The 23,259-nt window shown below is 42.1% G+C and overlaps 1 protein-coding gene across 1 annotated transcript in view; it reads right to left on the bottom strand.

Annotated features, from left to right (window-relative positions):
- Window positions 1–23,259, bottom strand: part of dner (delta/notch-like EGF repeat containing) — a gene marked incomplete at both ends in the record, with an annotated part of 71,635 nt that overhangs the window by 7,687 nt on the left and 40,689 nt on the right. Inside the window, 5 exons of the mRNA XM_080731770.1 lie at window positions 6,794–6,907; window positions 8,252–8,405; window positions 11,784–11,932; window positions 16,186–16,349; window positions 19,068–19,165. Of these exons, the coding sequence (XP_080587896.1) occupies window positions 6,794–6,907; window positions 8,252–8,405; window positions 11,784–11,932; window positions 16,186–16,349; window positions 19,068–19,165 (679 nt within the window). The remainder of the gene's footprint in view (window positions 1–6,793; window positions 6,908–8,251; window positions 8,406–11,783; window positions 11,933–16,185; window positions 16,350–19,067; window positions 19,166–23,259) is intronic.

Here is a 23,259-nt window from a genome sequence, read left to right as displayed (position 1 = left end):
AAAAAAGTGACACACTAATTTTCAATGCTCTCCCTCAGCAGTTGTCAAAGTGCGGTCCAAGGCCTTTTTGTACACTCTCAGAATTATGGGGGTGCTTGAAATCGAAATGTTTGAGAGACACTGCTCAAGTTCGAGTTCCTCTACATTCTCATTCACAGAATGAAATTACAAAATGATGCTCAACATTCCCTCTTGCATGGAAAGACTGATAGGAATGTGCACTGTTAAATCCGCAGTGTTCATTTAATCTGAAACTAATGGACCTGTAAGACAGATAATGAGGTAGATGCAGTAGATGAAATGGAGGTGAAGAGTGATGGGCAAGCTACTTGGAAAATGTAGCAAGCTAAGCTACAAGCTACTCTTGATGAAATATAGCTTAAGCTACAACGAAGCTACCCACAGAAAATGTAGCAAAGCAAGCTACAAGCTACACGGCAAAAGTAGCTAACTACAACAAAGCTACTTTTTTTTTTCTTTCTTTTTTTTTATCAAGTATAACTTTCCACCAAACAAATAGGCAGGCAAAACATGCTCAGTTCGATTGATTATTATAAAACTGGAAACAAGCCCTTATGTCTGGCTTTTTGTGTCATCCTTTAATTTACTTTTCAAATTAAATGTGTACCTTTTCAGGCTGTGACCCCCCCCCCCCCCCAAAAAAAAAAATCCTTTTTTGAACTGGGGACCCCACCCTGACAATCGATTGGAATTAGGAGTTGAGGCATTATATTTAGTTTCACTCTGTTCCACCGATAAATATTGTGAAAATAGCAGATCTACAAGCTCACAACGCCTCGTAACACAAGGCGTTTGGAGCTTGTAGATCTGCCATTTTCACAATTTGTGCCTCTTTTACTATAGTCAATTTGGCCAATGTTTTTATAGATGATAATATTAAAAATGTCTATTAAAACTAAAAGGTCCTTAAATTGCCACTTCACTGTCATTAGTGAGCTGTGGACAGAAGAGGGCACTGACTTGTGTGCTGTCGAAACAGCTGATATGCTGCAGCCAGCGGTGGACAGTAACTGAGTAAATGTACTTGAGTACTTTTATTTGTAGGCCTACTTCAAGTAGCTTATTTTTAAAAGCATGTACCGGTATGCACTCATACATACGTTTATTTAAAAGCATGTAGGCCTACTTTTTTTACTCTTACTTGTAACATTTTGACTGAGTTTACTGTGGATTGGAGTGTGACCAGGAGTACTCTGTACTCTTACTCAAGTACTTGGGTCGAGTAGCCTACTGTCCATCTCTGGCTGAAGCCTGATTTATACTCCGCCCCCGGAGATCTACAAGCTCACAATGTTGGCATTTGCAACGCGATGTGAGCTTGTATGTCAGTTGTTCTCAGACGTTCCCTGAACACGGTGCAGGCAGAGGTGGGACGTTCGCGAACGAATCGAATCTTTTGAACAGTTCTTTGAAGTGAACGATGGGATCCGGTTCGCGCAGTAGAGTGCGAAGTAGAGATTGATTGATTGATTGAAGAATTTATTAGAAGTTTGCAATAGAAAAAAGTACAGTTTCATGACAGTACAAATCACTGGTACAAGGTCAACTAAAAGGAGATCCTAGAAAGCCGAGGCTTATTTCCACAGGAACCACACTTTAAGTATCTCATATAACATTGAAAGACAGACGGATAGAACATAGTACTTTATCTAGGATAATATCAGTTTCAAAAGCATAACATCAAATACAAAAGGCAGAATACAAAGAAAAAGGGGGGGGAGCATGGGGGCTTAGTCTATTTACAAGTCACGGGTAGCTGCTGTCTGAAGGTGACTTTTCATACCAATTTTGAAGGAGGCTAGGGATTTGCTCTCCTTTAGGGCTTGTGGAAGGGCGTTCCACATGTTGATGGTATAGCAGGAGAACGAGTTAGCGCCTTGTTTAGTGTTAAATCTACGCTGATGATGATTAGTGGAGCTGCCTCTGGTGTTATGATCGTGAACATCCTTGACCTTTAAGAAGTAGTTTGTCAGGTACATGGGAATCTTGGAGGTGTAGTGTATCTTGTACACCAGGCCCATTGCAAGATGCTGTACTCTGTCAGCTACTTTGAGCCACCCCACGCTTTCGTGGTGATGCTCGGTAAGGTGGGTCAGAGGAGGGAGACCAAGCACAACCCTAATTAGTTTGTTTTGGGCTGTTTGGAGCTTTAGCTTTAAGGCAGCTGGGGCGTCGCGATACCAGACAAGGACTCCGTAATCAATGAGGGGCCCAATAAGAGCACCTCCTAGTGTCTTTCGGGATTTAATATTGATCAGTGGGGCAACTCTTTGCAAGAAGCGAATTCGTTGATTGACTTTATTGATTACCTTGGTGGTCATTTTTTCACTGGATAGGTTAGCCTCCAGGATGCAACCCAGGTAGCAGATGTGGTTTTTTCTTTCTATCACAGTGTCACCTACTTTAATTATGAAGTTCTCAACTAGGCTAAGTTTCTGACTAGATCCAAAGAGGATACATTCAGTTTTGCCTAGGTGAATTGAGAGTCTGTTGTCATTGAGCCAGGTGCAAAGAGCCAGGTGCAAAGAGAGCGCATAGTGAGACAGATCCTTGGCTCGGTCTCACTTCAAAGAGCCATAAATCCCTCTAGTTGCAGGGTGAAGTGTCTCGCTTTACGCTGTCGCTTCTCATCACAGAGGAGGTTCGTTGAAATGAAGTGAAAGCAGCGCTGTGCAGAACAACATGTTGGGGGATCTGTTGGGAATTATTTTCCTCACAAACTTTATTTAGCAGTCAAATTTCGCCGGGATGGTAACGTGTAGCGTTTGTTGCACGCTACGTCACTACTGGAGTCTAAAAATAGCTACGCTACGCTACAGCTACGCTGGTTCAAAAGGAGCTGCGCTACCGTGACGCTACTGACAAATGTAGTTAAGCTATGTAGCGTCGCTACTTGTAGCTCGCTACTGCCCATCACAATACTGTATGGATGAATAGAATTGTGGGAGATGCAATAAAGAGGGAGGAGAGGAGATGAACAAGCCATTTTGCAATGGAGGGGGCTATTTCCTTCTTTTGTGAGTGACAACAGACAAGTTGACAACAAAACAGACAATGTGTGTCGCAAAGCCAGTTGACTATCCGAGGCTTGCATCACGCTGTACACATACTGCTTTGTGATATTAATATTTTGTGCTCAAAGCTTTGGCTCTCCTTTGATGACTTATGCCAAAATTAAACTTGACCACCATGCATCAGTTAATTTTAAGCATGTCCTTCTGCTGTTGTGACTTCTACTCAAGGGAGCTCTGTTGAATAAATTGGCTTTGATTTATGCCGCATGTTATGGGTGACGATTTATGTGTCTGTTCTGTGTAGATGGTGTAGGAAGCACCAAACTGCACAGTATGCAAAAAATGCTGGTGTGGATGCTTGTGCATCACATGCATGTACGCACGCACACGCACATCACATGCAGTTGCACGTGTGCGAAGACACTGTATCACCATGACGCGTGCGTGCGTGCGTGGTAAACCCACGGCTACCGTGGGATCAAGCAACAGTGGACCAGGTAACAAGACATTGAAGACAGAAGTAGTGTTACTGGACCCGACAGCTGCATACAACAGCGTGCACTCTGGCAGCGTGCACTCCTCCACTCCTCCAGTTCCCTGGACATCTTTGTTGACAAGTGCCTGAGTTCTAGCAAGACCCAAAATACCCTGGATCAGATAGTGTCCTTCAAACAACGCCAACTGTAGAAGACGTTATAGCCATAGTTGATATCAAGGGTCTCGCTTATCCAACTTCTCGTTGGCATGACCCTGGACACCACCACCACCAAGACATTATGAATAACCAAGCAAGTCCTGGTCTTCTCTGCAGCTGAATACTGCGCCCCAGCCTGGAGAAGAAAGCCCACACATCAGAAAGGTTGATGTTGCCATTAACTACGACCTCTGAATTACTGTACAGCTGGCTGCTTGAAGCCTACCCCTGTGTTCCACTTACCAGTACTAGCGGGTGGCTGCTACCCTCGTCTTGGCAAGAGAATCCCAGAAACTTGACTGGCACATTCTGCATGACACCACAACGATAACGGCAACCCTAAGCAGACTCAAGTTACGCCATCAAAGGTGGCATAAGAGATGTTCTATAAACGCATGGCTGGTGGCATCTGACCTGCATGGGGAGATGGTGTCCATGCCGGATGGAGTGGACCCAGCTAAACCGCCTATGTTCTGGGTCGGTGTGGCTTCATATCGTCTACGAAAACGTGGGGCTTGGCAGACAGCACAGCATGCGAGTCTGAGCATAGTACTGACGAACATATAATTACCACCTACCCCCTATACAGACCACCTTTAGAAGCCAGCCCTCTCAACGCAAGCCCAGTGACAAGGGCTTGGCTACATGACACTAAGTTGGCTATCTGATGATACACAAAAGAAGAAGAAGCGGCGCGATCCTGTGAAATTGTCGCATTCGTGCTCGCCTCACAAACATGATCACCCACGTCAAAATTTGAATTGTGTTCACAACAATTTGTTTGCATATACATGCAAGAGGATGCTAAAGGTAAGCCATTTACCATGAGAGGGAGTGGGTTGTTGGCTGATTTACCACTGTTTCAGGGTTGTGACCCTCGAATGGTAAATTGCTTTTCTACCACTTCTACCATATAAATGAATGAAGAAAACACAGTTGTAACTTGCAATGATGTTGGAAATGTTACAACTGCAACACAACAGCGGGCGGGGTCCATGAGCCAACTCAAGGTTGTTGACTGATTTACCACTATTTTAAGCCAATCAGAATCCAGCATCTGAACATGTGACCACAAAAAGTGGTAGAATATTTATTTTGCTATCATCTTAAAGCCTTGGCATATTGGCCTGCTCCTGACAGAATCGAGAGCCAAAAGCAGAAAGCAGAGTAAAGTGATCCATCACTCCCTGAGATAGGAACTGAGTCCTGTGGAAAATATAAGCAGAAAAGATGAACAGCTATGAACTATTGCTTTCATATCTCATCCAGAACTAACCTTGTGTTATACTTTCTCCCACCTTCTATCTTTTAAATATATTGTCCCTCATTGCTCTACACTGCTCTGCACTACAGTGGAAGGTTATACCGGTATACATGTGTGTGGAATCAGAAAGTGGTTTCATTATTTATTATTGCATAATTGCTACTACAGAGAAACCATTGATATCATAGAGAAGCTGTCTTTTTATTTATTGAAGGATCTGTTTCAGGGTGCACACCCACATGTGGATGAGTGATGATGCTGGTAAATATATATTTCAGATACCAAGATTTATGAGGAAAAGAAAAGGGAAATCAAATCAACGAGTCATGAGCATCTTCTATGTTATTATAAATCGAGGCTTTATAGAGGTGAGCTTTAACAGAGTTTAAAGCAAGGCTTTACTAGACAGGTGTTTCATGACAGATGGCCTTTCTTCTTTCAAGCAGCTAAACTGAGATTTAAAACATAAAATGAAACGATCTCTCAATAATGCTTTCAGAGTTAAAATAACACTCCAGATTTTGTGGAGTAAGATATAGGTGATTCACATCAGCGTTAGTCTGGGATCACTTTCGGGTTTGTAACCGGTCTGGAGCGGAAACCACAAAACGTCATGTTGTAGTACTCAAAGGACTACAATTTGCCGGAAAGATCAAACCGGATTCAGTTTTAACCCAAAATATTCCCCTGCGCTCAAGGACACACGTTTAGGGCCTACCTAATAAACTCCTTGATGCAGAGTAGTTATGCTTTTGAAAAATTCGTTTGGTATATGCATCTTTTAGTCCAACTCATAGCGACTGGCAAGACTACACTAGGCTACTCGAGCATTTTAATAGGGATTGGGGAAACAAACGTAGGGAACCAAATCAAAGCGACGCCGCTTCTTCCAGTGGTTTCCGCGCTCTAGGCGGAAACCAAACGGCCTGTGCTGAACGAACACCAGGCTTTCTCTCAGAAAGCCTGGTGGGCGAGGTTACATCAGCGTTACTAAACAAGCCTGTTTAAAATCAAGAGGCTCCCCCCCAAAATAAAACTCCACTTCTTCTTTTTCTTCTTTTTTTACTTTTTTGTCAGTTGAAAATAAATAAACATGTGGTGGATTATGGATTCCTGTCCTTGTTGGAGCCCTTGTTCTCTAGCAACGGCGGATTAATAATTCAGTTATGTGGTGCATTGTTGGCCCTGCTCTGGCTCAGAAAATTGACCGCTGGGAATTGTACCCGGGACAGAGCAGCATTCTCCCTGCCAGCTTCTACACCCTTTCTCTGTTCTTTTATTGATAGAGCATGGACAACTTTCCTTACTGTGTTTGCTGTGTGAGCTTGTCGATGTCAATGGTTATGTGTGCACAGTGTGCATGCATAAGCATGTGGAAAAGTGTGTGCTTGTGTGTCACAGGTGTGTACTGTATGTGTCTGTATTTAATAGGGGACAACTGTGCCCTTGATGAGGAGTGCTGTTTGGGAAGAAGTTTTGCGGTCAGAGTTTTCCCGGGAGAGGCTTGAATGGGTCGTGAAGGCTATGCAGACTAATTAGAATGGAGGAGAAAGGTTTAAATTAAGCATCACAGTGGCATAGATACTGATGATAAACACATAGTGAGCAGTGAGCACACAACATTTACCAAGACCAAGATAACAGCAGCTACATCAGCTTGCTTCCCATTAAAGCACAAGCTAAAATATCTCTCTTTCTCTCCCGCTTCAAACAAGCACACAGATATGAACAAGCACACAGATATGAACACACATTACCAGATGTGACTTGTGCAGTAGCTTGTAGTTGTGTAATGCTTACCCTCAGGGCAGTAGCACCTGGGTCCAGCCAGGCTACTGGAGCAAGTGGCTGCATTCTTACATGGCTGGGAGAGGCAGTGGTCCACTAGTGATTGACAGCGCTCCCCTTCATAACCTGAGAATCACATTGAGAAAGTACAGCTGGTCAGGGGTGTCACAAGGGGGGGGGGGAGTGGGACTGAGTTACTAGGGCACAAGGTAGAGGGGCCTGGAATTATTTTATACTTTAGCTATTGGTAAATAGCAGATATACAAGCTCACAGTGGAGTGCCGCACTGCAAGCTTGCTATTTTTGAAAAGTTGTGACAATTTGTGCAAATCTTTGAATATACGTGTACCGTATGTCTTTTTTAAGCAAACATTTGCAACTCAAATTTTGCTTCTGGGGGGTTCTTCTCCCCATTTTATCACTCCATGGTCATTGGCAGACTTGATAGTGCAAACAACAACACTATTCTAAAATCTCCAATAGTGGCCCCTAGATGCTGTTCTGCTCCTGACACCCATCTGGACCATAGTGATTTGAACCAACCAACCAACATTGCTTCATGTCTCACTATTGGGGCTATATTGCATATTGGCTCTTGTGTGCAAAACACGTATTGGTCAGTTTGGTCTTTAGGAATCACCAGTCAGTAAGGTTTCATCCTTTGAGGTGGATGAAGGAACACAGCAAATGATATGGCGACCCGACGTCGTTTTCAGAACATTGTGTTTTAGATCAAAGTGGTGGATGGATGGATTGACTGAACGCCTATCCAACAGACCGACACAGCCATCCTTAGAGACACTTAATTAGCAGGCTAGAATTAGAAACAAGGAATGGATGATGTCATCATCACTGGACATCTTCCACGGGCACAGCAGTGCAGAGAGTATGGTGCACAATGGTGTCACTGCAATGCATGTAAAAGAGCAGTCAAACTATTAATTCTATATACTGTACACCCCCAGTTTCATGTTGTCTTTCAGCTATTCTCTCTTGTTTCTTCTCTCTTTCTTATTACCTTGTGTAAGGAAGCCTAAACACTCTTCCATTGGGTCTGTTACTTAGCACCCTTCCTTTAATGGTAAGTGGCTGGCAATCAACGGGCTCCTTACATCCATGAGATCGTTTACCGTACCTTCCCCCACTACCCTCTAAGAGGCTGGCACCCAAAATAACTGACACGATCAAAGGCTGTTTCTCTTCATTCTCTTCCAATTAGAGTTTGCCAAACAGAGAGATGGGAGACAGCTAGCCTTTTTATTCTTCTTGTGTTCTTCTCAGCTCTAATCAACCCTGCCGAGGCCACACAAACAGGCTTGGATACTTCTGTGTCTTGAAAGATAAACACTCATACAGTATACAGACACACAGCCTGACGCAATGATGCACACACTCATAATGTTGCATTAAGAATACATTTGCACACACACATGCACAAACGCGCACACACGCATGCACACAGGCACATACCTGGGGGACAGGTACATGTGAAGTTGTGACCCTCATCCCCTTGTCTGAGGTCAGTGCACGTTCCGTTGTTGCGACAAGGTCTGTGATGACAGGCATCAAACTCCTCACAGAAGATCCCTGTGTAGCCATCTTCACATTCACAATAAAAGGTGCTCTGGAAATCCACACAAGCACATGTGCACACACACACACACACACGCAGCCACGCACACATACAAAGTAAACGTTACAACATTTGCGGAGCCTACATCCTCCCGATAAACTACTGTAATGAGCAGCTTCGATGGAAAGAAAAAGTTATGAAATAGAAATAATGAGACTGAATACTGCGACACTTTTTAAGACATCCAATTTTCTGCAAACCTTTGAGAAATGGCAAAATAATTAGATTCGGAAGAAATGAGAAACGAAACAAGTAGCAGCGAGTTTGTTGGAGACCGAGCGGCAAATCTGTGTAACGAGTACGACTGTCTCAGCACATTTCAAACTCCATGCCAAATCCCTGGGCTTTGCTATAGTTAGAATCTACCATACTGCCCCACCAGCCTGCCCTCTCCTCTGCACCGGCCTTTTGTTCACTCCCCAGCAACCTCCAGGGAGCAGGAGCTACATGTCCCCTGTACAGCGCAGGAGGAGAAGGTGGAGGTACGGTGGGGTGAGGGAGAGTCATCAGGTCCTTCCCTCCAGCCCCCATCTTTTGGTCCCTCAGGATATATCCATATATCCATATATACCGATGTTTCCTGTTGAGATTGGCACATTTCACCGGTGAAATCTCGCTCTTTTGAACAACCATCATTTCGACAACGGAGCATCGGGAGGGTTAGCGACTCATCCCACAGAGGTTAGGGTTAGGGTACGGGTTAGGTTTGGGTGTCGAAAAGATGACACATAGAAACAGCGAAACGCTCCCCATTTCACCCAGGTTTTTTCTTCTCACGTCACTTTGTCTGCTGACCTCACTCAGCAACGAAATAAACAGAAAATAAACAAAAAATAAATTGAAACAATTCACAGGAGGCAAGCAGTGATCATCCCATGATGTGCACTGCAATGTACAGTTTACAGTTTACAGTTTAGGCATTTAGCAGACGCTTTTAATCCAAAGCGACTTACAATAAGCAGATAAAACATCACAATAATAAACAAGATATGTAGTTTCAAATGCACTACATTGCAGGCACTTTTTGAGAGTGAAAAAATAAGAAGACATGTGTGACATGTGTGACCTGGGCAGCTTGCCCCAGGAAATGTGCCAATCTCAACAGGAAACAACGGTATATGTATCTGTTCATTTAGTGAGCAAGTGAGAGAGTAAACAAATGGACCCTTATGGGTCGGCTGCTGGCCGCGTTTGGGGGAGGTAAGCTAGGCGGTGAGGGTAATCTATGTCAGGGGTTTTCAAAGTGGGTGACGGGGCACCCTGGGGTGCCGTGACGGCAGTCCAGGGGTGCCGCGAGATAATTTGATAATATATGGAATTTATTTGGACACTTGAAAAAATATTTAGTATCATTTTAAAAGACTGAAAAAGTTATTTTCAGTCAGTTCTAACAAAAATGGCTATTATCTCAACATTTTCCTCGCAACATAATCACTAAAATATCGTCACTGTCGGGCAGAAACCTTGTATCTCCAAGTTTCAAATGTGTACGTCTTTTGGTAAAGCAAAGGCCTGCTTCATCATACAAGACTGTTGCACAAAACTAGTGAAAACAGCCGATCTACAAGCACACGTGTGCTTGTAGATCTGCTGTTTTCACTACTTTAGTACATTTTCTAGACGATAAATAGAAAACAAATGGTTTTGGACACCCGACAACGATGATATGCTATAAATATAAGGTGCTGGGAGTGAAAATTATAATGTAGGGGTGCCTCGGATTAAAAAAAATATTTATGGGGTGCCCTGAGACAAAAAGGTTTGGGAACCCCTGATCTATGTCACTGAGATAGTTATAGATTGGGATGCATGGGGCGGTACCTGTCAGCGGGGTAATATTGAACAGGAGGAGTATTAGTCAGGGAAAATTAGCAGAATAACTGTCAAATCTGGGAATAAATTCCTTACCAAACAATTTCTTTCACCTTGTGAAAAGTGACGACTCATCACTAAACCATCGTTTCTTTGCGTCTGATTTTGGCCCAATGAATGTTTTTCGTGCAAAACAAATGCTTGCAATGGATTCAGAATAATTAAAAACACCTAGTTAGACCCCTCACATCCCACTTAAAGCATATTTTTGGGAGTGATTTTTTTTCCCTTATAGTACAGTGTATAGTAAGTGAATGAGACCCAGAATTAACCTAGCTGTCAAATATTTTGCTAGGGATGTTGAATTTCAATCTTTGTTAGATATGTTACCAGACACCTTTACGAACACATTGGTGAAGAAATTGTTTGGTAAGGAATTTATTCCCAGGGTTTTATTAAAATTCCCTGACTATATAATGGAGGCGCTACGTCCTCCCGGTGGGGCTCCACACTGGCAAGTGTGCCAGTACGGTTCAATAGCAGTGGCAGCACAGAAATTAGGGTAATTGGCATAACAACTGTATTGGGAGAAAAAAGTTGTCAAAAATAATTGGCTACTCTAGATAAAAGAAACATGATGATTTTACTGTGTAGCATGTTTTCATCATTTTCAAAGGAGCAAACACAGACTATTATCTCCAAATTTAGATTGACATTGATATTTTAATGGTAACTGTCATGAAATATATTCAGCAGTACAAAGGGAAGAACAGCGTTGCTCTGCACTCTTCTGGCTGTTCTGTGCTATTTTGTTCTGTTCAGTTATTTTCTGACAGAGCAGAGACCGCTAGAGGTCTGTCTCTGCCTCAATTTCTCTCCTGTATGCCTCCCCTCAGACTGTCTCACTTTAACCTAAAAACGGACACAAAAAAAAGAATTAGGTGGCTCACTAAAGACTATTTTTAACATAAAAGGTCACCTACAGTATGTGGATACGCAGTGGTAGTCACTAACAAAACCCTACCAGTGTGCAATTGTACAGAAGAATGTTCCAAACTATTCCTCTTGGGGATTGAGAAAACAGAACACGTGCATTTGTAGCAACCCTGTAGAAAGAAGGACTTCTGGGTCCAGCTTGTGACTTTTGCAGCAAACCGCCCCATCAAAAAGTAGCAGATCAACTATTTGCGCCACGTTTCGAGCTTGCAGATCTGCTACTTTAGGTACTTTAGTTTGACGCTGTATGATCAAGTAGGGCACAAGTTTATGAAAGAACACGAAACGTTAGAAATGGAATTAACAGTTTTCTCCCCCAACAGCAGCTGAATACCTTCTAAATCCTGAATGTTTTCTGAAAAATGTTACAGTATACTGTATCGTTGTTGTCGGGTGGAAACCTTGTATGTCCAAAACCGTCACCATCATTTTAAAAATGATGTAAACTAGTGAAAACAGACGATCTACAAGCACAAAACGCCTCGTTGTGTGCTTGTAAATCTCAAATGACTCAGAGGCTTCCCAGGTCTAAATGGGATTAACGCCTCGCTGCCTTCGTACCGCAGAGGACTGTGTGATGCACTTGCCCTTCCCAGAGCATTGTGGGTCGCTGAAACGGCTGCCGGGCTCCATACAGCTGCTGGCCTTCACTGTCAGGTTGAGACGCAGGGTGACCTCTGGAGCCGTGGGAGTGCCGACACGCACAACACCTACACACGCACGCACGCACGCGCACACACACACACGCACGCACGCACGCACGCACGCACGCACGCACGCACGCACGCACGCACGCACGCACGCACGCACGCACGCACGCACACACACACACACACACACACACACACACACACACACACACACACACACAAATCAGTAATCTTAGAACTATTCATTTTTTATTTGGGTGTTTGTGAAACTAATTGTATTACCAAGAAAATATGAATCCTGTTTTTGCTATACTGACACTGGAAGATTCCTGAAAATGCACTCTAGCCCCTGGGATGGGGGAACATCTTGTAGGCCTACAGTACATATACATCTACAATTGAAACAACAAGAAGACAAAAGTATCTATTTAGATGATCAACTGTGTGTGTACGATAGGAGTGCAAGATCATTTGGTATTTAGACATTGAGGGTCATAGGCGTAAAAATGACAACTACACCGGTCGGAAGATAGCAATGACAACTCCACTGCTCCACTGCCCGTTAGTATCACGTTGGGCTGGATGTGTTGGAAGATTGGGCCCTTGGGGCTCTATTTTGGGCACAGCTTCCTATACCCACTATTTGGGGATTCAGCATGGTGCAAGGGGCGTATAATCCCCCCGGCTTTACCAGGTGTTTCCATGCAAAGGTTGCTATCTTCAGACTACAGCCTTGTCCCTAAATCACCTGCGTTACCTGTTACATTTTGCATAGGTAGGGTTTACATTAATAAAACCAATCACCTTTCCAGATGCCATTGCCTTTAAGAGAAGACCGCGCAAGCCATTATCCACAGTGCAATCTTATACGCTGTCTCCCTCTCCCATGGACATTGCCTTAGAATACAATTATAGACTATTTAATACACCGAATTATTACAATTTACAATTTTAGGCATTTAGCAGGTGCTCTTAATCTAGAGTAATTTACAACTAGAAAAGATGCAATTCGGGGAACTGCGAGTGTGGTTGCTTGACTAATCCTCGAACTACTAGCACTCCCCCATTGAACTCAATGGACTTACTCTATAATGGTGACATCACTGAGAATGCTGCTCCCTGATTAGCTATGTTTACGTAATAGTTTTTTGGCCGGACTAGAACAATAGTCTGGTTGCCCTACTGTCTGGATAGCCAGATTGTCATGGGAAGCGTCTCAAGCTAGCACCACTCCTCCATTGAACTCAATTGACTTACTCTATAATGGTGACGTCACATAGAATGCTGCTTCCTGATTGGCTAAATGTTATCCAGAACATTAATGCTGCTCCCTGATTGGAGATCTCTGTGTCAGTCCTTGTACCTTTTATGCCCATGTATGGAAATAATCTTTGAAAGTCCATATATGTACATACTGTGTCAGTCTCATATGGTCTATGATGTCAGACATCTATGATGTCAGCCATCTCCATATTTGGGAATGGTTTATAATTTTGAATTAAAGTCAATGGAGAAAATGAATTCACAAATAATATAACATATCTCTTAGCAAAATAGCACGCATGCGTGTCCCGATGAAGCCAGCCGATTTGACATAATGGTCCAAGTGTGTGCCACCAAATATGTGGGAGACAAGTATAGTCTGGTTGCCCTACAGGGGCAACAACACTAAACTAATAAGAGAAGACAGCACAAGGTAATAAATCAAATGCATAGCAATAGTAATCTAGGATCGTAGCTAAACACGTCTAAAAGTAGAATAACCCCCAAAAAATCTATTATCTGTACATTCTCTACATAATATGCAATCTAATTACATTTTAGCCTTAGCTTAAGCCTGCAAAGTTGTCGAGGCTAGGGAAAGTGCTACGCTAAGTGCTACGGGCTAAGGTGGAGTCTGAAGAGGTGAGTCTTCAGATTACGGCGGAAGATTGGGAGTCTGCAATTCTAATTGCAATGGGGAGTTCATTCCACAGTTTGGGAGCCAGAAGGGAGAAGAGTCTTGGACGTGTGCTCTCGGATGTTTTAAATAAATAGTTATACAGTATAAGAGGCCCATGACTGCAATTAGCCAGTAGCTATGCCCCTCCCCTAAAAGCTTTTGTCCAATGCTAGCTTAGCAACCGGCAGCTTGCCAAGGCTGTTGCCAAGGCAAACCTTGGCAAGCAGGAAGTTATTCTAAGCTAGCATTGGACAAAAGCTTTTTGGGAGGGGCATAGCTACTGGCTAATTGTCTTGCAGCTTGTGTAGTATATTTCCTCTCCTACGGACAATTATTCAATTATTACACACACAGTACTCCAGGCTGTCAGCATAAACTAGTGATGTCCCATCTTACTAAAATGTGAGGAAGTGAACAGCAAATATTTGTTGTGACCTCTGCTTCTTCGCCTAGTCTGTGCGTGCGTTCGTGCGTGCGTGCGTGCGTGTGTCACACACGCATGTGCGTGTGTGTTTGCAGTTGAATGGATGTGGGAACACATGCACGTGCACATGCACATGCACATGCCTGCCTCTTGTTATATCTTGAATCAGATCAGACAGCTCACAGTCCTTGGTTAAAAATAGCCTCAGTGAAGATAAACTGCCATTATTAAGGGGCTGATCTGAGCCAATGAGCTGGAAATGCAGCAAGGTTGAGCCATTGACTCTGCAAGGTCCTCAGCCAATGAAAAGGCTACAAGCCAGCGTGTCCCTCCCAGAGGCCAGACTAAATGATACCCTCTACCCAATGACGTCATAATCCACAAATGCCCAGTCATTGCTCCTTCCTGCTTAGTGATGCTTTGCTCGCGCACACGCACGCATGCACGCACACACGCACACAATGTTTTTTGAAGATGCACAAATACTGTATGTAGGCCACTCAAACTGACTTCTTAACCAACACATTCTCAGAGTTAAATGGACTTAATTGGACTGTAAGGCCCCTTACGAAGAGAGTCATTTTGTGTCTCACAGATAGAAAAAAAAGTTTAGGGACCCCTGATTTACACTGTGTACATCCTTCTGTGTCTCGCTCATTGATTTAACGCCCCCATGGCCTCCCTCCCCCCCAGGCAGACCTGATGTTGTACTGCATTGTGGGTAGACATGCCAAGGTCAGCGTCCAGACAGGCCCTTGACAGCACACTGAGAACAGCATTAGATATGTAGAGCACACACCCAGAGGTCACACTGCCCCCCAGTCATCCACCACAGACACCTGCTGCAGGCAACTTAAAGTCTCGATATGTTTTGTATGTGCATGCCTGCAATAACTGCAATAAGAGCTTGTGTGTGTGAATGAGTTAGAGAGTGTATGCAAGCTCAATATGCAAGCTCAATATATATATATATATATATATATATATATATATATATATATATATATATATATATATATATATATATATATATACAGAGAGAGAGAGAGAGAGAGAGAGAGCATATATGATAGCCTATATGAATATAACATCAATAAACAGATTGTGTGGGGGGGGGGGGAAGATTTGGCTATTAAATGTCTGCTTATATTTCTAACTATTTGTCTTTCAGAACAATCTAACTTCAATGTAAAACATTGGAGGTACCGTGTTCATTCTGCCATAGGTTACTGTAGGACAGTGGTTCTCAACAGTGTTGCAGTGCTGATATAATAGGAAATTTAAGGGGCGCGTTTTTACTACGGCGACGTGAGGCGGGACTACGGCTATTATGACGTAATCGCCGTAGCGGACAAAAGCATTAAGCAACCAGCTGTCGGCGACGGGGTCACACCCCTTTCGCTGAACGCTCTGGTTCCCATGGCGACGCGACCACGCAGCAGGCGTTGTAGACGCTACGTGGAAAGGTAGACTCTGCCGTAGTAGAGACGGCCACGACGGCGCCAGGTTGATCTATCGAGCGCTGATCATTTCCGGTTGCCGTTGTCATCTGCCGTTGCAGTGCAAAGCTTAAATAGCCTAATGTTTGGGGGTATGTGGTTTTCATGACGTCCCACGCACGTTGCTTAACACCTACTATACAGGTCTAGTGTGCATACAGGCTTGTTTCTTTGTTAAAACACCCTGTTGTGACACTGAAGCGTTGTTGAGGTGTGAACCTGGGGGGTTTGGGCATCAATGCATGTCCGTTTGCGTGAGAGGCGTGACCCCTGCTCAAGATATGGGGTGGCGGGGGCGCGCGCCCCCGGACTAATTCAACACTGACCCATCCAAGTCTGTAACTCTGACAGTGTAGGGTCCATTTGGTTCCATTTGTACAATGTCAGAGTTAAGGGGAGACCTTGAAATTTTAAAGTTTGAGAAACACTACTGTAGGAGATGCCTTACTGAGGAAGTAGTTTTGTCCCAGGGGCAAGGAGTGGTCTGGCACTACCAGTCCATCCGAGGCCTGCTGAAAGCCCATCATGGTGCCCTCCAGCACTGAGGAACGCAGGAAGCCCTCCTCTCCCACACGCCACAACACTGGAGCTCCACTGGCATTCACCACGATCCTGGAGAGAGAGATAGAGGAAAAAAACAATGGATCGATAAGATACAGAGAGAGATTAATTAGCAAGATCTTCTTTTATTTATTTTGTTTTAATGGCTTAGGAATGCATTGTATGGGTGTGTATTTATGCTGTGTTTACATCCATGGGCATGCTACCAGCATCCTGTGTGTGTGTGTGTGTGTGTGTGTGTGTGTGTGTGTGTGTGTGTGTGTGTGTGTGTGTGCGTGCGTGCGTGCGTGCGTGCGTGCGTGCGTGTTTTGAAGATGCACACATACTGTATGTAGGCCACTCAAACTGACTTCTTAACCAACAAATTGGTTTGCACTAGCTAAACTGCATCAGCTTATTTTATTTGCATTGCAAAACGATTCGATTCAAATATTATTTACATTGTAAAAGGATACGATACGATACAAAGCCAAATGATACAATATTTTGCTGTTTGCATATCGATATAGTAGATTGTTGAAAATAAAAATGTATTTTTCGATGCAGTTACTACATCGTTACACCCCTAGTACATACATATTCATCATGAACACTGCCTTTATTTAACATGAAGGGAACATAACGATGATGAGACGATTTTTTTAGCTGCTGCATCTTGTAGCAGACCAATCAGCACAAGCTGAAAGCAATATATTCCTAAGGGCTTACACTGTAAGACAACTGACCAAATCAGCATTTAAATACCTGCCAAACAAGATTGCTGTTGTGTGTAGTTAACTGGTGACCATTTTAGGTTGAGGGTTGTGATGACTAAGAAGGCCTACTAAATAGGCTACTATACACAATCGATTTCTCCCTAACCTCAGCCAATACTTTTTGGTTATTACAACAAAACAAAAAAAGAGAACAATACAGCCATATTCTATATGCATTATTTTCAAAGTATTCAAAGTAACTATGGGCAGTTGTGTTGATTAATGGCTGTCTCAGTGGGGTTACAGTAGTACTGCTACCTGCAGAGACACTATGACCCTGAAGAACACAGCGCTGGAAGCCAGCTCGCCCCTGTGGTCAAGGCTTATGTTTTACTTCGCTCTGACACTGGGCCAACTACTGCGCACGAGAGAGAGAGAGAGAGGGAGGGAGACAGAGAGAGACACATAGATAGACCCAAGAGACAGAAAGCAGTACAGCGGGTCAGCTACTCACTTTCTCATCCCCGCCCATCTCTCTTCTTCATACTCTCTCTCTCCCTCTCTTCTCTTTCTCTCTCTCTCTCTCTCTCTCTCTCTCTCTCTCTCTCTCTCTCCCTCCCCACCTCTATCTACAGATCCTTCAAAAAAAAAATGAATATTGTATAAAAGTACATTTTCTTGAAACTTTCATATATTTCCTGAAACTTTCATATATTCTAGATAGGCCTACATTGGACATTCAGTGAATTATTCCAAACCTTTTTTTTGGTAAAACTTTGAATTTTTATGGCATACATCTCATGAATATCAAAAGTCCATATTTCAAAATATTACAATATTACACGAGACCACTCAAAACAAGGATTTATAATGGAGAAATGTCAACCTTCTGAAGTCAGACGTCAGAGTGGCTTGAAGTCCAGTGGGAAGTTTCCACAGTCAGTTATGATTTGAGGTGCTAAGGCATCTGCAATGCTTTTTCACACAATATTCTAATTTTTCGAGAAGGATCTGTATCTTGTTCTTTCACCCTGTTTAAGCTCCAAGGTTTTACAGTTTTACCATTAACATCACCAAATTGATGTGACTTTTTGTTCACCACTCTTGCATGCGTGCGTGAGTGTATGCCATCTTTCTAGTCTTTGCATGGTGTTTGCGCAAACGGAACAACATCAGTTGATTAGCGCACAGCTAGCAGCCGCCATGAGCCGTGACATGACACTCTTTATTGAGGGACATTATTAAGGACATTCACATTTCACCTTTACCAATAAAGGCATTACCTTTGCATAATTCAGTGTCCTGGAGTTATACCTCTAGGGATGTTGATGAAAAGGGGTGTGAGCAAAACTCTCCCCTGAGTAAATAAAGGTTAAAAACACAAATGCTGTACTAATATAACAACATTTTCATGGGACACAAAGTCAGGGGAGCTTCTGAATTTCCTTTTACCAGTCCAAGTTCTGAAAATCCTTACAAATAAGAAAGGTTTATCTTGAGGCAATCTCTGTATGGGTATATGGGGATAATTGTTGTTTTGTTTTGTTTCATGGGTGTGTTTTTTTAGCCAAGACCCACAGTCTGGACCCCATACTTTAAGCATGTATTACAGAGTAAAAACTTTTAACTTCACAATAAAATGATTTCATGTTTGTTGTGTCTGTTGCAGATTGTTGTATATTATTTACAGTTTAATGTTGTCCTGATGCTACTTCTCTTTGTTTATTTATTACTACATATTTAAATATATTAATACGAACAAATGAAGAATTGCTATTATTTGTTGTTAATAGTTAGCATTACAGCAATGAAAGTTTCTCAACGGTTTTGCACATAACAGAGCGAGTGGCATTCAAGGCCTACTATTTTAAACTTCATTATGACGTGTCATGTGGCGGAAATGATCTACAAGCTTGCAATGCAACACAGTGTGAGCTTGTAGATCTGCTATTTTCAATATTTTCTTTCAATATTTCTTTGTTAACATTGTTCATGTTTTTTGAAAGTTCTTTAAAAATGCTGCTTATAATGACATGCCCAAAACACTGTATGGATACCAGCTTGACAATCTTACTTGACGGTTGTTTCTTCGGGTACATCCAGTGACAGGGTCAGGCTTCCTGATGTCAGCTCACACAGCTCAGGACTTACACAGTGCAGCCCCTCAGTGACCTACCACGCACGCACGCACGCACACGCGCGCACACACACACACACACACACACACACACACACACACACACACACACACACACACACACACACACACACACACACACACACACACACACACACACAGTCTTTCTGTAAAACATCTCATGTGACACAGTTATATACCTAAAGGTTCATTTAAACTTTGGTGCACAATGGTGTCCATTTTGCCAAACATCTTTTTCAAGTGAAAAGCTTTTATTTTGTAGAACATCTTATATTTTGAGTGAGCTATACTGTTGGCTATACGCAGACGTGCAGCAATTGCGGTTAACTTGCACATCTAAAAAGTAAAATTTCTAACTTTTTACGTTTTTATCCCACGATTTTATCCCACCCATTTTTTTCACCCGGTGTCAATTATCTATTAGAATCCTGGACGCAACACTAATAATAGATAAATAATAATTAAAAACTAGAAATACTGTTCCTTCGAAACAGTGTGGGCTCGGTTCCAACCCAACAAATAGGATACTTTAAGGTACTGTAAGGTACAGTACCTTACAGTATTGTACTGTACCTTACTATACTGTACTGCACCTTACTGTACTGTACTGTACTGTACTGTACTGTACTGTACTGTACTGTAACTTACTGTACTTTACTGTACTCTACTGTACTGTACTTTACTGTATTCTACTGTAACTTACTGTACTTTACTGTACTCTACTGTACCTTACTGTACTGTACTCTACTGTACCTTACTGTACTGTACTGTACTGTACCTTACTGTACTATACTATACTGTACTCTACTGTACCGTACTGTACCTTACTGTACTGTACTCTACTGTACCTTACTATACTGTACTTTACTGTACTCTACTGTACTTTACTGTACTCCACTGTACCTTACTGTACTTTATTCTACTTTACTGTACTTTATTGTACTTTACTGTACTCTACTGTACCTTACTGTACTGTATTGTACTTTACTGTACCTTACTGTACTGTACTCTACTGTACCTTTCTGTACTGTACCTTTCTGTACCTTACTGTACTTTACTGTACTCTACTGAACCTTACTGTACTTTTACTGTACTCTACTGAACCTTACTGTACTGTACATATTCTATGTGTTCTAGATCTACATTTTTGATTCTGTGTTTGGGAACCAGCAACTGTCAAATGGACTCCAACTGTAGTGGAGTATATTGAGTGCATATACTGTAGGCTAACAATCCCAGATCACATATGTCCTCCACTATGTCTATAACCAAGGCGTTCTTCTATGTGGCCACTCCAGACTGAGGAGTGGAGCATGGCTTTTATTGTGTTTGTGGATCTGACTTGGAAATGCATTGGTTTTGATATCTCCCTGACAACCAACAACAACCACTAATATGGCTGACTGTCCCTGCGGGCTCTAGGATATATGGCTATGGGATTTACATCCCATCGCCCGGACTTGATTCTTGATCACAGCTGTGTAATCAGTAGAGTGGAGAGGGACATTTATTTATAGTTGTGGGCTCGCCTGGAAGGCGAGCACACGTATGTTATCTTCATTATTTATTTATAGCTATATGTGTATCTCCTCAAAACTTTGGCGCGCTTCATCTCTTAAACGCTTACACCTTTCAACACCATTCAAATTTTTATGTGTTCAGCTTACTGAGGACACATGTGCTTGTACTTTTGGTTTTGAAATGTTTTGTAGTATAAATATAAAAAAATAAAAATGTTTAACTTTAAGCACCCAATGCATTTCCAATGGGTTTAGTAGAGTGGAGAGAAGGATAATAGACCCATGTTTATGTTAAGGCGCTGTGGCTGCAGTGTTCACACTTCAGATATGCTATCTATATCATTGCGTTCACACAGGTCTGCTCTCTGATTTGATCCAAATGTCTAAGCTGTGTGATGTATAAAACTATAGTTATAGTTAAAACTATAAATAAATGTCCCTCTCCACTCTACTGATTACACAGCTGTGATCAAGAATCAAGTCCGGGCGATGGGATGTAAATCCCATAGCCATATATCCTAGAGCCCGCAGGGACAGTCAGCCATATTAGTGGTTGTTGTTGGTTGTCAGGGAGATATCAAAACCAATGCATTTCCAAGTCAGATCCACAAACACAATAAAAGCCATGCTCCACTCCTCAGTCTGGAGTGGCCACATAGAAGAACGCCTTGGTTATAGACATAGTGGAGGACAGATGTGATCTGGGATTGTTAGCCTACAGTATATGCACTCAATATACTCCACTACAGTTGGAGTCCATTTGACAGTTGCTGGTTCCCAAACACAGAATCAAAAATGTAGATCTAGAACACATAGAATATGTACAGTACAGTAAGGTTCAGTAGAGTACAGTAAAAGTACAGTAAGGTTCAGTAGAGTACAGTAAAGTACAGTAAGGTACAGAAAGGTACAGTACAGAAAGGTACAGTAGAGTACAGTACAGTAAGTTACAGTAAAGTACAATACAGTACAGTAAGGTACAGTAGAGTACAGTAAAGTACAATAAAGTACAGTAAAGTAGAATAAAGTACAGTAAGGTACAGTGGAGTACAGTAAAGTACAGTAGAGTACAGTAAAGTACAGTATAGTAAGGTACAGTAGAGTACAGTACAGTAAGGTACAGTACGGTAGAGTAGAGTACAGTATAGTATAGTACAGTAAGGTACAGTACAGTACAGTAAGGTACAGTAGAGTACAGTACAGTAAGGTACAGTAGAGTACAGTAAAGTACAGTAAGTTACAGTAGAATACAGTAAAGTACAGTACAGTAGAGTACAGTAAAGTACAGTAAGTTACAGTACAGTACAGTACAGTACAGTACAGTACAGTACAGTACAGTAAGGTGCAGTACAGTATAGTAAGGTACAGTACAATACTGTAAGGTACTGTACCTTACAGTACCTTAAAGTATCCTATTTGTTGGGTTGGAATCGAGCCCACACTGTTTCGAAGGAACAGTATTTCTAGTTTTAACTATAACTATAGTTTTATACATCACACAGCTTAGACATTTGGATCAAATCAGAGAGCAGACCTGTGTGAACGCAATGATATAGATAGCATATCTGAAGTGTGAACACTGCAGCCACAGCGCCTTAACATAAACATGGGTCTATTATCCTTCTCTCCACTCTGTTCCACTCACTAAACCCATTGGAAATGCATTGGGTGCTTAAAGTTAAACATTTTTATTTTTTTATATTTATACTACAAAACATTTCAAAACCAAAAATACAAGCACACTTGTCCTCAGTAAGCTGAACACATAAAAATTTGAATGGTGTTGAAAGGTGTAAGCGTTTAAGAGATGAAGCGCGCCAAAGTATTGAGGAGATACTGACTGACTGACTGACTGATAGATAAACTAGAAAAATATTGTTCCTTCGAAACAATTGTGGGCTCGCTTCTAGCCAGAAAACAATGGCTATAAAAGTACAAAATGTCAAGATCGCAGGCAGTGCTCTATTGGTCCATTTTTTCCAAAAATGTTATGCAAAAGTTGACCCGCTGGTGGCGCTATAACAGGCCAATGATAGAAGGGTGGTATCTGTTTCTTGACCTATTGGGAATGTGCTTGCAAGATTTCACGAACATCCCAGGCTGTGTTCATGATTTGAGGTGTTTTTGGCTTTGGCCACTTTATCGCTGCTTGCAGCTATATTTATTATTATTATTTTATTATTTTATTGTATGCACTTCATAGGCATGTTAGATAAAGGTCCTTAGATTGCGTGTAGAATGTTTCATGCAAATTGCTAAAAAGAAATCCTAGAATAAAAACGGTTTTAAGCGTTTCACAAACTGCTCAAAATGATATAGCGCCCCCCTTTGGCCAATTGGGGTATGATTGGTTTTAGTGATATTTGGAATAACACTCTACATCTTTGCCAAATGCCATGAACATGCTACTTTGTATGTATGATTTAGAGGCAGAAGAATAATTTGCATAAAAATGCAATATTCATTGAATTATTTAAAAAAGCATGTTTAAATTTTAAAGAAATCCGATCTGACAGATCTTTAGATATCGGTCCAAAGTTCACGTAAAAAAAGTTTTGTGCACGTGACGCGAAAATGTCAGAATAAAA

This window comes from Nannobrachium achirus (assembly GCF_963921795.1).
Source record: "Nannobrachium achirus genome assembly, chromosome: 8".
In the NCBI taxonomy this organism is placed as follows: domain Eukaryota; kingdom Metazoa; phylum Chordata; class Actinopteri; order Myctophiformes; family Myctophidae; genus Nannobrachium; species Nannobrachium achirus.
This window is presented reverse-complemented; position numbering and strand designations above follow the sequence as displayed.